General features: G+C 45.7%; 1 protein-coding gene across 1 annotated transcript in view; it reads left to right on the top strand.

Annotated features, from left to right (window-relative positions):
• The window catches only part of LOC147028296 (collagen alpha-3(VI) chain-like), a 299418-nt gene that overhangs the window by 45801 nt on the left and 238617 nt on the right, over positions 1 to 15000 (top strand). The window contains exon 5 of the mRNA XM_085876545.1: positions 12132 to 12208. Within this exon, the coding sequence (XP_085732671.1) occupies positions 12132 to 12208 (77 nt within the window). The remainder of the gene's footprint in view (positions 1 to 12131; positions 12209 to 15000) is intronic.

Here is a 15000-nt window from a genome sequence, read left to right as displayed (position 1 = left end):
CGTCCACAAGCGGGAATGGCGGCAGAAGGAGGAGAGGTGAAGGTGGTGGAGGGTTTATTGTGGCGGTGATGGCCATGGCGACGCTTGGAATGGCGGTGATGCGATGTTTACGGGAGCGAGCCGTGACGGTAAAGGTCGTGGCTGTTGGCGTTGTTGTTGTTGTGAAGCGGCGTTGCGGTTGGTGGTTGTTGTGTGATGGCGGTTGAGACGTGGTTGGTTCAAAATAAAGATAGAACAGAAAAACGGCTATCTTAAAGGGTCGCAGCCCTAATGAATCACATTTATTCCCTCTAAACAACGGGTTTGGGGCAAATACACATGTACTTACAGAGATACCTCACCTACGGGACCTGAATGGTGGTTTGCGAATTTCCTCAACCACAACACTACCCCCTCCCCTTTTTACAGACTCCTCCCGAGTCGTCAAATTTTCGTGTGCCATCATGTGTAGTTCTCCCCCAGTACGTTTTACCTACGGATCCCTGAGTGCGACATTCACGGTATTCGTGTCCCCAAAATAAATAACCTGAGGGCTGAGTAACTAACTAAACAAACCCACTCACACGGACGACTGAAATAAAATTGCCGGCGCTAAGACAGACATGCCGGAGGCGCACTCATATGTACAGTACATCTTAACCTTAACTTACAAATTTTACACTCAACCATGGCCCAGGATCAATGGACTCTGCAAAAAGAAAGCAGTTAGCAGGGAGCCAGGCTGCTCGCATGCAGTCTCTGGCTCAACAATGCAGGTGACGGGGAAAGTCGCCGGCTGCTCACACGCAGTCCAAGGCCTTCCCTTTTGAACTGAACGCAGTGAACCACAACGGTGCATGGGCTGCACAAACGCAGTCTCCGTGCCAGCTCAAGTGGCACACGCAATGAGCACAACGGATGGATGGATGGATGGATGAATGAATGGACGCAAACACGTTGCACGGGCCGCCACTGCAGGCCCGTGTTGCAGCTGCCTACGGCAGTTCTTGCAGCTTGCAAACTGTTGCTTGATGATCCTAGCGCACAGGGAAATGAACGGGGGGGGGGGGCAAAGCAAAATTGAACGGGGCTGGTGAACAGGGGCAGTGGGCATGGCATTGAAAAGGTGAGCAGGCAACCACAGCCTGCAGAACAAGGCCGCTGCAGGCAAACACAGCCGGCAGATGAACTGGCCGGCACAGGCCTTGCAGAAAACAGCTGCTGACGATCCAGCCGGCACTGGCCTTGCAGCAAAACAACAGCTGCCGATGAAGTGGGCCGGCACAGGCCTTGCAGCAACGCAGCCAGCAGATGAAGCTGGCCAGCCTTTGCCGTTCAGTGGAGGTTGGTGGAGGGAGTGCGGTGGTGCTGGCCACTCGGAAGGCGGGCTCGGACCTACCCTACGGTCTCCCTCCCACCTATCGCCTTTGCCTGTCACTGTCCATACCCACCCCCTTAATTTGTCCAAAACCAATTTCACCCCAATGAATTAATTAAAAAATTTTTTTATTTCCTATCTCCCACTATAATTCGTCCCCTAACCCCCTTTATCGTCCTTGTTCGGCTAACCTATCCTGTCACCTAGCTTACTCCCAACCCCTACGTTCCCTTCCCGGAGGGGAACAAGGGAGAGCTAGCGTCCTGTGTCGAGGCCCAATTCAAGCCTCAGGATGGCCTCCCCAGACTTCAGCGATCTATAACACAAAGTGGGTCCAGCGGCCCACAACGAGAGCGAAGGGATGGATGGTGCGGAGGGGTACATCTCCTAATCTACCCTAACCATTAACCTTTAAACTACCCCGTGGCTTTCAACAAACGCCTCTCGCTTAAACTATTGGTTCTAACAACCCAGATTCCCGTCGCCTGTGTTGGTGTCCTCACAATTTCGGGCCTCGCCCCCCAATTTTCTTTCCGTGCCCTCACACGGTCTCTTGGCTGGGACGCGTGGCTCCCCTTGGCAGGCACGACCCTCTGCCGATTCTCCGACGATGGCACCCCCGGGCACTACACTGCCTCCGAGCCTACCAGCTCCCTAAACACCGGGGAGTGCCCCCCATGGCACCTCCCCTGAAATGCACACGTGGCAGGCTGGCTTCCCGGGCCCCTTTCTGAGGGTCACCCGTGCCCACAACACTGCCCACGCGGCTAATGGCGCCCCGGGCCCCGCACCAAGCGGACCCACCCGTGCCCACTACGCCATCCCGGCCCCCCATGGGCCCTTGGCCTACCACGTCGACTAGCCTGATGCCCGGGGTACCCACTCAGCGATACTCACCTTTCGCAGCCACGCTCCCAGCCCGTCAACAGGGCTCCAGCACCCCTCCAAACGGGTTTCGAGCCTACATTCCCACCAACAGCAAAACGACCTCTATTTTGTAAATTTGACTAACCCAGCTAACTCACTTTACACTGACCCCGGGGTCCCTTGGGCGGGAGTCACTCCTCCCCCCAATCACTCATCGCACCATGCATTCCCCATTCACTCCACACACACAGACCCGCTGGCCTCACTCACTCAACAAGTCTCCACACAACTCACCAACTCTTCAACACGCACACCGCTGAACTCTGCCATCCTTCTATCTGCATCCCCTAACTAACTCGTGCTCCCACGTCGTCCCTTATACTATAGCACGTTCCTTTTAACACTACGTTGCTAAACTACGTCCCCTCTACACATTCACTGTCTGTCACTGTCTTCTAAAAAAAAAATCATTTTATTTCCCAACCTAAATCTCATCTAAATCCCTCTACCTATCCATTCCACGGGCCCCGTGAGGACTTACCCCTGCCCCATGGAGCCGGTCTAACTAAGCTAACCCTTCCCCCTAACTCGTGCCCATCCTGTGCCCAGGTAAGGGGGTCTTCCACCCCTTGCCCGGGAAATCCTGTTCACCCGAAAGCGAGGCTTGCTGCCTTTTTTTTTTTTTTTTCATCGTGCAGCACCAGCGCGGAAACTCACAACCTGCGCACCAGCGCGGCAATTCACAGCCTCGCACCTGTGGCGTGACGTCATGGCAGCTGTTCGCGTCCCTCGTCTCACTTGGACGGTGCCATCCGGCAGGGATTCACCCTCCTCCCGGATTCCAACCACACACGCAGCCATGACGTCACCCGGCGCATAAAAAAACACAAGCCCCACGTCTCAAGGGGTTCCCCTCGCAAACACATGTGCTCTGCCTGTTGGAGCTGAACACACACGCTCGCGTGGAGAATCCGTCCGGTCCAAATTCGTAATCCTGCCTAAACTTTGTCCGTCCGCGGAATCGGCAAATCCACCGCGTGCGTTTCCGGACCGGGACTTCTCGCAAGCGAGCACGTGGGGGCCTCGTGCGTTGCACAGCACGGACCTCGCGCTCGCTGCTGGGTGAACCCAGCACGGTCCCCGAAACAGCTACAGCCGCTACCCGGCTTTTGTCCCTCTGTCGCCATCTCCGTCGCCATTCGACCCATGCACACCTGCGTGTTACGACGCTCACAGTCCACTCCATTACATTCACACCGGGAGACGCGGCTGCGTGCTCCCGCATGCCAACCGACATCTCCCTTACATACCGCTCTCTCACACACACGGTCTCCCTTGCACTCGGCCGTTCACTCACGCATGCCACCTCCCTCGCACACGTGGCTCCACTCACTCGCGGCCTTCCACTCACTCGTGCCATTTCCCTCACACAAACCACACCACTCACACACGCGGGGGCACTCACCCGCGGTGTCTCACTTCCACACGGCATGCTGGGAAGCACGCCCTTCGGCACACTTGCCACCACACCACTCACACACGGGGTCGCTTCCACACACGGGGACGCACTCACACCTTGCACCACACACACCGGGACAACCACACTGGGGATTCGTGTCCCCACAAGGGTCTCCGAGCCTCTATACCCCCCTAGCTTTCCGTGCACCTGTCCACAGCACCCGTCCCCTCAACCTCGCAAAGCACGACCGAACCCACCTGGTCGTGACTCGCCTCAAGGGGGAATACTCCCTCCCCTCGTTCCTGGAGGAGGCCATCCAGCTGCTCACACTGGGTCTCCACCCAGTCCGCCAGCTCCTCTCATGGTCCTCCACTACCTCCGTGTGTGTGTGTGTGCGTCTCTAACCTTGTCATTATCATGCAGCCTCTCCTCTATTTTTTCTGTCTCCCGTGTATCTATACATTTTCTCTCCTTGTTCCTTATTTCTATCTCTTCCTGGTTCCTTTTTCCTTCCCATTGGAGTCGTTCTTTCTCTCTGAGCCCCATTAACTGTTTGTTCTCCCTTTGGAGCTCCTCAATCAACGTTGACTCCAATCTCGCTCTCCGTTTTAGTTGTTCAATTTCACACTCATATAGTTGTTTTCTCTCCCACTGTTCTTCCTGCTCTTTGTTTTCCAATCTCATTGTTTCTTTCAATTGGCTCATTTCCTTCCTGTGTTTCATTCGCTGTTCTCTCACTACTCTTCCTCGTTTCCTCTCCTGTCCTTCCTTCTCCAGTTTCATGGTTTGCTTCATTTGGTTCATCTCCATTTTGTGTTTCATTCGCTGCTGTCTCATTACTCTTCCTTGTTTCCTCTCCTGTCTTTCCTGATCCAGTTTCATGGTTTTCTTCATTTGGTTCATCTCCATTTTGTGTTTCATTTGCTGCTGTCTCATTACTCTTCCTTGTTTCCTCTCCTGTCTTTCCTTATCCAGTTTCATGGTTTTCTTCATTTGGTTAATCTCCTTTTTGTGTTTCATTCGCTGCTGTCTCATTACTCTTCCTTGTTTCCTCTCCTGTCTTTCCTTATCCAGTTTCATGGTTTTCTTCATTTGGTTAATCTCCATTTTGTGTTTCATTTGCTGCTGTCTCATTACTCTTCTTTGTTTCCTCTCCTGTCTTTCCTTATCCAGTTTCATGGTTTTCTTCATTTGGTTAATCTCCTTTTTGTGTTTCATTCGCTGCTGTCTCATTACTCTTCATTGTTTCCTCTCCTGTCTTTCCTTATCCAGTTTCATGGTTTTCTTCATTTGGTTCATCTCCATTTTGTGTTTCATTTGCTGCTGTCTCATTACTCTTCCTTGTTTCCTCTCCTGTCTTTCCTTATCCAGTTTCATGGTTTTCTTCATTTGGTTAATATCCATTTTGTGTTTCATTCGCTGTTCTTTGTCTATCTCCTCGTACTCCAGCCTCAGCTTTTCTTTCAATTGGTCAACCTCAGATTCATGTTCTTTTTGTTTTCTATTCCATTGTTCCTCTCGTTCTTCCCTCTCCAATCTCGTTGTGTCCTTCAATCTCCTGATTTCTCCTTCCTGCTTCATTCCTTGCTCCTTTACTTTCTTCTCGTATTCAAACCTATTTTTTTCCTTTTGTCGTTCAGTTTCAAATTCATACTCCTTCAGTTTTCTATTCCACTGTCTTTCTTGTTCCTCCTTCTGCAATCTCATCGTTTCCTTTAATTGACGGATTTCTTTCTCCTGTCTCATTCCTTGTTCTTTCAGTACTCTTTCTTGTTCCTCATTCTGCAATCTCATTATTTCTTTCTGTTGGCTGACTTCCTTCTCCTGTCTTATTCGTTCTTCCTTCATTACTCTTTTTTGCATCTCATTCTGCAATCTCGTGGTTTCCTTCAGTTGGCTGATTTCCTTCTCCTGTCTCATTCCTTGTTCTTTCAGTACTCTTTCTTGTTCCTCATTCTGCAATCTCGTTATTTCTTTCAGTTGGCTGACTTCCTTCTCCTGTCTGATTTGTTCTTCCATCATTACTCTTTCTTGCATCTCATTCTTTAATCTGGCCTTCGCTTCCAGCTGTTCGATCTGTACAGTGTGGTTTCTTAAAGTTTCATTCTCTGTTGTCGTTCTTTCTTCTCTCACCATCCTCAACTCGTTTTGTAATTCCCTCTCTTTGTTTTGGTGTTTCTGTAACTCAGAAACTTTCTTTTCCAATTCCTTTCTCATCTCCGCACACTCCGACTTTGCTTTGGCTTCTAATTGTTCAATCTGCTCAGTGTGGTTCCTTAACGCTTCATTCTCTGTTCTCTTCCTTTCCTCTTTTAACATCCTCAGTTCGTCTTTTAATCCTCTTTCTTTGTTTTCGTGTTTCAGTATCTCAGAAGTTTTTGTTTCTAATTCCTCCCTCAATTTGCATGCTTCTTCACTCATTTCATCTCTTCTTTCCACCGCTTCCCTCCTCAATTCGTCCCTTTTTTTACTGTATTCATTTAGTTTTTTCTGCCATTCCTTTCCCATTCTTATCTCCCCTTCCAGGATTTCTCTTTTAAACTGGCTTGCCCTTACCTCTCGCTTCAGTAGTTCCAATTCCCCATCTTGTTTGTGTTTTTCCTTTTCGAGCTTTGTTTTCTTTTCTCCTTCCTCCCTCAATTCTCCCTGCAGTTCTTTGAACTGTTCTGACTTTTCCAGCAATTCCTCCGTCCTTTCCTCCAGCTGTCTCTCTCCTCTTTTTATCTTCCATTCTAGGCTTTCTCTTTCCTGATTGCCTGTTCTTATCTCTTCCTTCAATTGTTCCAACTCCCCATCGTGTTCACATTTTTTCTCTTCCAACTGTATTTCCCTCACTCTCCCCTCCAGTTCTTTGAACCGCCTTGCTTCCTCCAATAATTTTTCCATTAATTGTTTTACTTCCAAGTCGTGCTCCTTTTGTTTCTTTTCAAGCTCGGTTTTCCATTCTTCCTCCCATTGTTTCCTTTCCTGGGAGATACCAATCTGCTGTTCCTCTATTCTTTTGTTCAGTTTGCTCTTCGCATATTCCAACTGACGGGTATAAAACACTACCAAATTCTTTTGCTCACATAGTTCGTCGACTCTATTGGCCAAGTCATGTTTTTGCCACCGAATTCGTTCCAGTAAATCGTCCAATCGCTGTGCCCCCCCCCCCCCCCCCGTACACGTAATTTTTCTGAAGCTCGTCTGCGTGCCGTTGTGACTCGTCCACTCCACTTTGCACCTCCTCGATATATTCTTCATAACGCTTCACCTTTTCCAAGACATCCCCCAATTGTGCCTGAAGCCTGCCAATGCTCGCATAGTCATCCTGCCACGCCTGCCATGGCACATGCCGTGACCACGTGCCTTGAACCGGTGATTGGGAGCTCACGCCTCGTGCTGTGCCATTAATATCAGCCCGCTCCGTGCTGCGCTGAGGTGCGATCGCGCTGCCATTGTGCGACTCCGTTTGCCGGCAAAGTTCCTCTTCAAGCCGCTCCCACTGACCACAGTTAGTGGTGGGGTTATAATTATAAAAAGAACCGACCTGGGCCATGGATCCTACATGACTACACATGCCTAATACCCCCGGCTCCCGCTCGCCTTGAGACGCCATCTTATTTCTCGTAAAGGGTTAATTTAAATCGCTCGTAATTTGGAGGGAATCGGGGGTCGCTCCTCTCACCCCTGGACCGATTCCCGTGAATTTAGCTGGAGACAGGAGAGCCCGTTTTCCCGCTCTCCGTCACCAGTGCCGCGAGGAGGGGGATGAGTTTGTGTCCCACGACCTGACACCAGTGTTGCGAATTCGCGTCCGCCGGAGTGCGAGCGGCCACGTAACTCGAATCGTGGCACGTCGCCCACCGGACGGACAATTCCGTCGTGACCCTCTCGGACTAACGCCGGGAACTAGTCACGGGTGGGCCTTTCGGCCTCACCACGATCGTGCCAATCGGCCCCCGCGTGGGATAGGGTTGTTCGCCAAATTCGACCTACCTAAGTACCCACACGGAGGATAGACCGGGCGATCACACCTCGCCGCAGGTCGACTTCGGACACGGGCCACTTTAAGCGACCCGTTCCATACTATCGGGATAACCGAGCGGTGTTATCGTCAACCTCGACGGTTCCGATTAATTATCGGGCGTATTTAGCCTACAACCAACCCTTTACGTGAAGTAAGATGGAGATTAAATTAAAGAAAAGACGAAGCGAAACGGGAAAAACAGTTCAACATAAGGCACATTTATTCTGCGGCAAACGGAAAGCACACATATACAATTACAACAATTATGCACCAAAAGCAAATGTAAAAGAAACACAACAATTATGCACCAAAAGCAATTGCAACAAAAGAAACACAATGCAGATCTACTACCGACTACGCGAGCACACGGCAACACTTACACAGTTTTACTTTACAGACGGCGCCGACAACACATGTACTCAAAAGCAAAAGAAAGGGGCCACCCTCAACGACAAGGGGGCAGACGTGGTCTGTGGGCGCGAGACCGGGCAGAGCCTACCCGTCTTGTGATGAGCCGCAAAATGGCGGCGGTGCCCCGACTCCGTGCTCCTCCGCGGGTTTCGTTGGCACTGCTTGGAATGGGGTGGGAACGGGGCCCCCTTTTCGCACTATCTCAGCGCAGGGGGGAAACGGGGGGTTGTTGATGCTCTGGGGAAAGAGGATAGCCGGCCTGCTTGGGTCCCGCGATGAGCGACTCCACTGCGACCTCGACCGCGTTCCCGGCTTCCCCTCTCTGCAGCTCCCCGACAGGCTCCGAACCCCGACAGACCGACTCTCCTCCAGACCCGTCTTGACTGCTGCTGCCACACTTCGCCGCCGCCGCCACACCTCTCCAACTCGCCCGAGCCCGAAACAGAAACTCTGAATTCGCCCCGCGCTCGGCGCTTTATAGTGCGACAGGAGAACGCATATGCAGATTTCCGGATCGGGATGGGCTCGGGGGCGGAGCCATGCTCGCCCATTGGACGGAAGAAAAGTGGGCGTGAATCATTCCTGATCCGCGAATCTGCATATATCGATTCTACTCCGACGCGCCTGGAGGCGGGGCCAAATCGCCCCGCGCTTAATGATTGGACGGATCGGAAGTGGGCGTGAATCATTCCTGATCCGACTTCCCCTCGGAAAGGCCGCTTTTTGCACCCGAGGCTCGGCGCGCGTCCCGCACGAGGTCAGGACAGCCTGACGCTCGGCGTCCACAAGCGGTCCACAAGCGGGAATGGCGGCAGAAGGAGGAGAGGTGAAGGTGGTGGAGGGTTTATTGTGGCGGTGATGGCCATGGCGACGCTTGGAATGGCGGTGATGCGATGTTTACGGGAGCGAGCCATGACGGTAAAGGTCGTGGCTGTTGGCGTTGTTGTTGTTGTGAAGTGGTGTTGCGGTTGGTGGTTGTTGTGTGATGGCCGTTGAGACGTGGTTGGTTCAAAATAAAGATAGAACAGAAAAACGGCTATCTTAAAGGGTCGCAGCCCGAATGAATCACATTTATTCCCTCTAAACAACGGGTTTGGGGCAAATACACATGTACTTACAGAGATACCTCACCTACGGGACCTGAATGGTGGTTTGCGAATTTCTTCAACCACAACTATATATATATATATATATATATATATATATATATATATATATATATATATATATATATATATATATATATATATATATATATATATATATATATATATATATATATATATATATATATATATATATATATATATATATAGTTTTTGGCCCTATCTATCAATTTTCAATTTTGGAAATTAGGCCTGTGTTGACCTCTGGACCTTAAAATTAATTGGTGGTTGAATTCATTGAATGATAGGCAAATCCTGTTCAAATTTCAAGTCAATCATATGCAAATTGAGGATTTTGGAAAATGATCCTAAGTTGTTGACCTTGTGCCTATGTTGACCTTTTCGTCCATGTGGACCTCAAAAATAATTGGCTGGTTGAATTCAGTGACCTGAAATATAGATCCTCTTCAACTTTCAAGTCAATCGGATGAAAATTGAGCATTTTAGAAATCTCACTTAAGTTGTTGGTAAACCTTGGGCCGATGCTGACCTCCAAAATAATTTTTGGTTGAATTCAGTGACCAGAAATATAAATCCTCTTCAATTTTCAAGTCAATTGGATGAAAATTGAGGACTTCATAAATCTCACTGAAGTTTTGACCTTTGGCCTAGGTTGACCTTTGGACCTCAAAAACAATAGACTTCTTGCTTCTAACAAACTCTACGACATGGTGAAGTTTCGTGAAGATCGGGTTAAAATTGTGACTTGTAGTCGATTGACAGTAAGACAGACAGACAGACAGACAAACAGACAGAATAAGAAAATTGACTGACCAATATACTTGAAAAAGCTTCAATTTTGCAATTAACAAATGGAGGCGATGAACATACTTGTTTAAAAAAAATAATTTTTGCCAATGAATGAAAAGACATGAATGAGAAATCCAATGCAGGTGAGTGGCCCAAGACAATGGGGAAGCACTGTTCATACGCTTACATGACGTGAAAGCACACCTCGTAAGTATATATGTACTTCAATATCGCTGTTTCTAACCAGTGACTGATATTAAAGATCGGGACCTTCCGAGTGACATAAAAAACTGAAATTTTGCGTGCTGATGGACTTCGAAGCCGGTACACTGGAAAATTTCACAGAATCGTCAGACAACATCGATAAATGAAAATATAAATAAGTGAAAAAAAATGAAAAAAGATTCAGGTGAGTGACCCAAGACAATGGAGAAGCACGGTAATTTTGTGTGCCGACAGACATCAAAACCGATGCACCAGGAAAAAATCACAGAACTGTCAGAAAGCATCCAAAAATGAAAATATAAATAAATGAAAAATCAAATGCAGGTGAGCAACCCGAGACAATGGGGAAGCACGGTTTGTATATCTTACATAATGTGCATCCACACCCCGCCAGTTTCTATCCATCAGATGCACGTCCTGACTGTTAGGGTGAGCATTGCCATAGATTATATCCCATACTGTAAAACTGCATAATCCACAAAGAACAACCGTCTGTCTGCCACCCAGACACAAATGCCAACCCTTCAACAAGAAGGCACGTGATGTGATTGTTAGGCAAATCAAAACACATAGAGTGTGACAAGCACAACCACGATCTCCATTGGATATTGTCCAACACCCAAGCATCACCACCAACCCAGAGACCTCAGCCCATTAACTCTGTCAAACAGACAAAGATTACATCATCAACACCAATTAAACATCAAACAATCACCTATCTGGATTTCAGACTTATTTAACCTCATGAGGATGACATACTGATAAATACCTAACCAATAATAACCGCTTTTGTCATTGATACATCAGGCACACCTCCTGACTGTTATGGTGAGCATCGATGTGGATTATGTCTCACACGGTAAAACCACACAATCCAAATAGAACACGGAACCACATAATCCACTCTGGTTGAATGGTTTGCATTTGTTAGGGTGTCTGGGTTTGTCTGGGTGTCAGAAGGACTGTTGTTCTTTGCGGATTATGTAGTTTCACCGTGTAGACATAATCTGTGGCTGCTTACCATAACAGTCAGGAGGTGCATCTAATGTTTAAACGATGAATGTGGTCTTTATTGGTAAAAAGAGAGAAGACCATATTTTCCACCTTGCATGGGGTGGTTGAGGTTTATTTCCCTTTGGTGCTACAGAACTTGTCATGCAATGGGGCTGAACTGCTAACTGACTGAATCACACCACACAGACAGCTCTCTGTCTCTGGCTTGCTTGCCTTATAAGGGGATTGATCTCATGTCAGACTCCTGCCCAACTCCACCCCCAAATTTACCCAAACAACTCTTTTCATTGTCTTGTCAACCTGATGTATGTCTCCTGTGTGTGCATGATAGTCTCATCAGCCAGTTAAATCAGTTATCACGTTCATTTGCTTGGTTTATATTTAGTGCACATATTGAGAAGGATTAAAGGGTGATTTAATTGTTGGTTGCATCATATATTTTTGTTGTGGTTGTTTCATTCGAATTGCTTCATGTAATCCCTCTCCCAAGCCATTTGCTAGTCATTCAATACCTTGAGTCTCTGGGTGGATTCCATGTGTTCTGGCTGCTTCATTTTGTAGTTTAGGCTGATTGAAGTGTAGTTGGAGTGCGGATCAATCAAACAGCTTTAGACCACGCTCGTGACCTAACAGTTTGTCCACCTGCGCTTCACCCGGTTTTACATTTTCATTGAAAATCATATACAGCACGACACAAATGTTCTTTTATCATTGAATATCATCAAGTTTTGATAATTGTCAGCAAAAATGTACACCTTTTATCCCAGTTTGTTTCAGAATGATTGTTAGCTTTTCTGCGTTGTTGAGGTGTCTGTTTACTTGTCAAAACAATTTTAGTGAACTAACATACATGTTACTGTTTCTAAATGGCAGGACAATGATCATCTTGAAGCCATGTTGCCTTCTGTTATTGCTCCTCACAACTGTTTGCATCGAAGCACAACTTCCTGGTAATACAATTTGTTTCTGATTTTCATACAAGTTTAGTATATTGTGTACCTGGTTGATTTATGATATCCCCTCAGATCTGAATAACCCACCGAACATTGTGTATGAGCAGACCTGCCTCCTTCAATACGTTATATATGCAAATCTTTGCTCATTAACAACTGTATAAATTTTTGGAATACAATTTTCAGATTTATATCGTAAACTTGAAATAAAAACTACATTGAAATGACAGTGAAACTTTTATAGAAACCACAAATGAGTGGTGTTTTCAAAAATAATGCAGAAGATGAAAAAAACTGAAGACTTGGACTTCTCACCTGAGATAATAGTTATCAAAGTAGTTTGATAACATTTACATCGTCGCCTGTGTTTTAAAACTTATTCGAATACGTAATACATTGTGGATATGTATATATATATATATATATATATATATATATATATATATATATATATATATATATATATATATATATATATATATATATATATATATATATATATATATATATATATATATATATATATATATATATATACACATACACACCTGGTGTTGGCGCAGTGGTAAGGGCAGCGGCTTGGGATCCAAAAGGTCCTGAGTTCAAGCCCCGTTGGGCCACTGAATTAATACACCAGGGGGTTGACTCAGCCTGTCATCCTTCCGAGGTCGGCGAAGTGAGTACCAGTGTACTGGGCCGGTGTATACCCCGGTTAAAATAGGTGTACCATATCCCTGTGTCGTAAGAGGCGACCAGGGTTGCGTCAGGAAGGGCATCCGGCGTAAAACATGTGCCAAATCACTATGCGGATCATATGGATGATCCGCTGTGGCGACCCCTAACGGGAGCAGCCGAAAGAAGAATATATATATATATATATATATATATATATATATATATATATATATATACATATATATATATATATATATATATATATATATATATATATATATCTATATATCTATATATATATATATATATATATATATATATATATATATATATATATATATATACATATATATATATATATATATATATATATATATATATATATATATATATATATATATATATATATATATATATATATATATATATATATATACATATATGTGTATATAAAATGCCAGTCAAAAGTTTGAACACAATGACTCATTCAAGGGTTTTTCTTTATTTTTACTATTTTCTACATTGTAGAATATAAGTGAAGACATCAAAACTATGAATAACACACATGGAATATGTAGTAACCAAAAATGTGTTAAACAAGTCAAAATATATTTTAGATTTTAGATTCTTCAAAGAAGCCACTCTTTGCCTTGATGCATACTTGGCATTCTCACAACCAGCTTCATGAGGTAGTCACCTGGAATGCTTTTCCATGAACAGGTGTGCCTTGTTAAAAGTTAATTTTTGGAATTTCTTTCCTTCTTAATGCATTTTAGGCAATCAGTTGTGTTGTGACAATGTAGGATTGGTACACAGTAAATAGCCCGATTTGGTAAAAGACCATTATTTTGTCTGTACTGTCGTCATCTACATTATGGCAAGAACAACTCAACAAAACAAAGAGAAACGACAGTCCATCATTACTTTAAGACATGAAGGTCAGTCAATCCGGAAAATTTCAAGAACTTTGAAAGTTTCTTCAAGTGCTGTCACAAAAACCATCAAGTGTAATGATGAAACTGGCTCTCATGAGGACCACCACAGGAAAGGAAGACCCAGATAAGAGTTACCTCGACTGCAGAGGATAAGTTTATTCGAATTACCAGCCTTAGAAATAGCCAAATAACTGCATCTCAGATTGCAGCCCAAGTAAATGATTCACAGAGTTCAACTAACAGACACATCTCACCATCAACTGTTCAGACGAGACTGCGTGAATCAGGTCTTCATGGTCAAATTGCTACAAATAAACCACTAATGAAGGAGACCAATAAGAAGAAGAGACGAAGAAGAAAGAAACATGCTTTGGCCAAGAAACACGAGCATTGGACATGACACCGGTGGAAATCTGTCCTTTGGTCTGATCAGTCCAAATTTGAGATTTTTGGTTCCAACCGCCATGTCTTTGTGAGACACAGAGAAGGTGAACAGATGTGTGGTTCCCACCGTGAAGCTTGGAGGAGGAGGAGGTGTGATGATGTGGGGGTGTTTTGCTGGTGACACTGTCGGCGATTTATTTAGAATTCAAGGCACACTTAACCAGCATGGCTACCACAGCATTTTGCAGCGATATGCCATCCCACCCGGTTTGCGCTTAGTGGGACCATCATTTGTTTTTCAACAGGACAATGACCCAAAACACACTTCCAGGCTGTGTAAGGGCTATTTGACCAAGTGGAGTGATGGAATGCAGGCATCAGATGACCTGGCCTCAACAATCACCTGACCTAAACCCAATTCAGATGGCTTGGGATGAGTTCGACCGCAGAGTGAAGGAAAGGCAGCCAACAAGTGCTCAGCAGATGTGGGAACTCCTTCAAGACTGTTCGAAAAGCATTCCAGGTGACTTCCTCACGAAGCTGTTTGAGAGAATGCCAAGAGTATGCAAAGCTATCAAGGCAAAGAGTGGCTCCTTTGAAGAATCTAAAATCTAAAGTATATTTTGATTTGTTTAACACATTTTTGGTTATTACATAATTCCGTGTGTGTTATTTCATAATTTTGATGTCTTCACTTTTATTCTACAATGTAGAAAATAGTAAAAATAAAGAAAAACCCTTGAATGAGTTGGTGTGTCCAAACTTTTGACTGGTGCTGCATTTATATATATATAT

Source organism: Eptatretus burgeri, chromosome 4, assembly GCF_056783735.1.
Source record: "Eptatretus burgeri isolate ZD-2024b chromosome 4, Ebu_testis_v1, whole genome shotgun sequence".
NCBI classification, from domain to species: Eukaryota; Metazoa; Chordata; class Myxini; order Myxiniformes; family Myxinidae; genus Eptatretus; species Eptatretus burgeri.
Note: the sequence above shows the minus strand (reverse complement) of the source record. Positions and strands in the feature narration are given on the sequence as shown.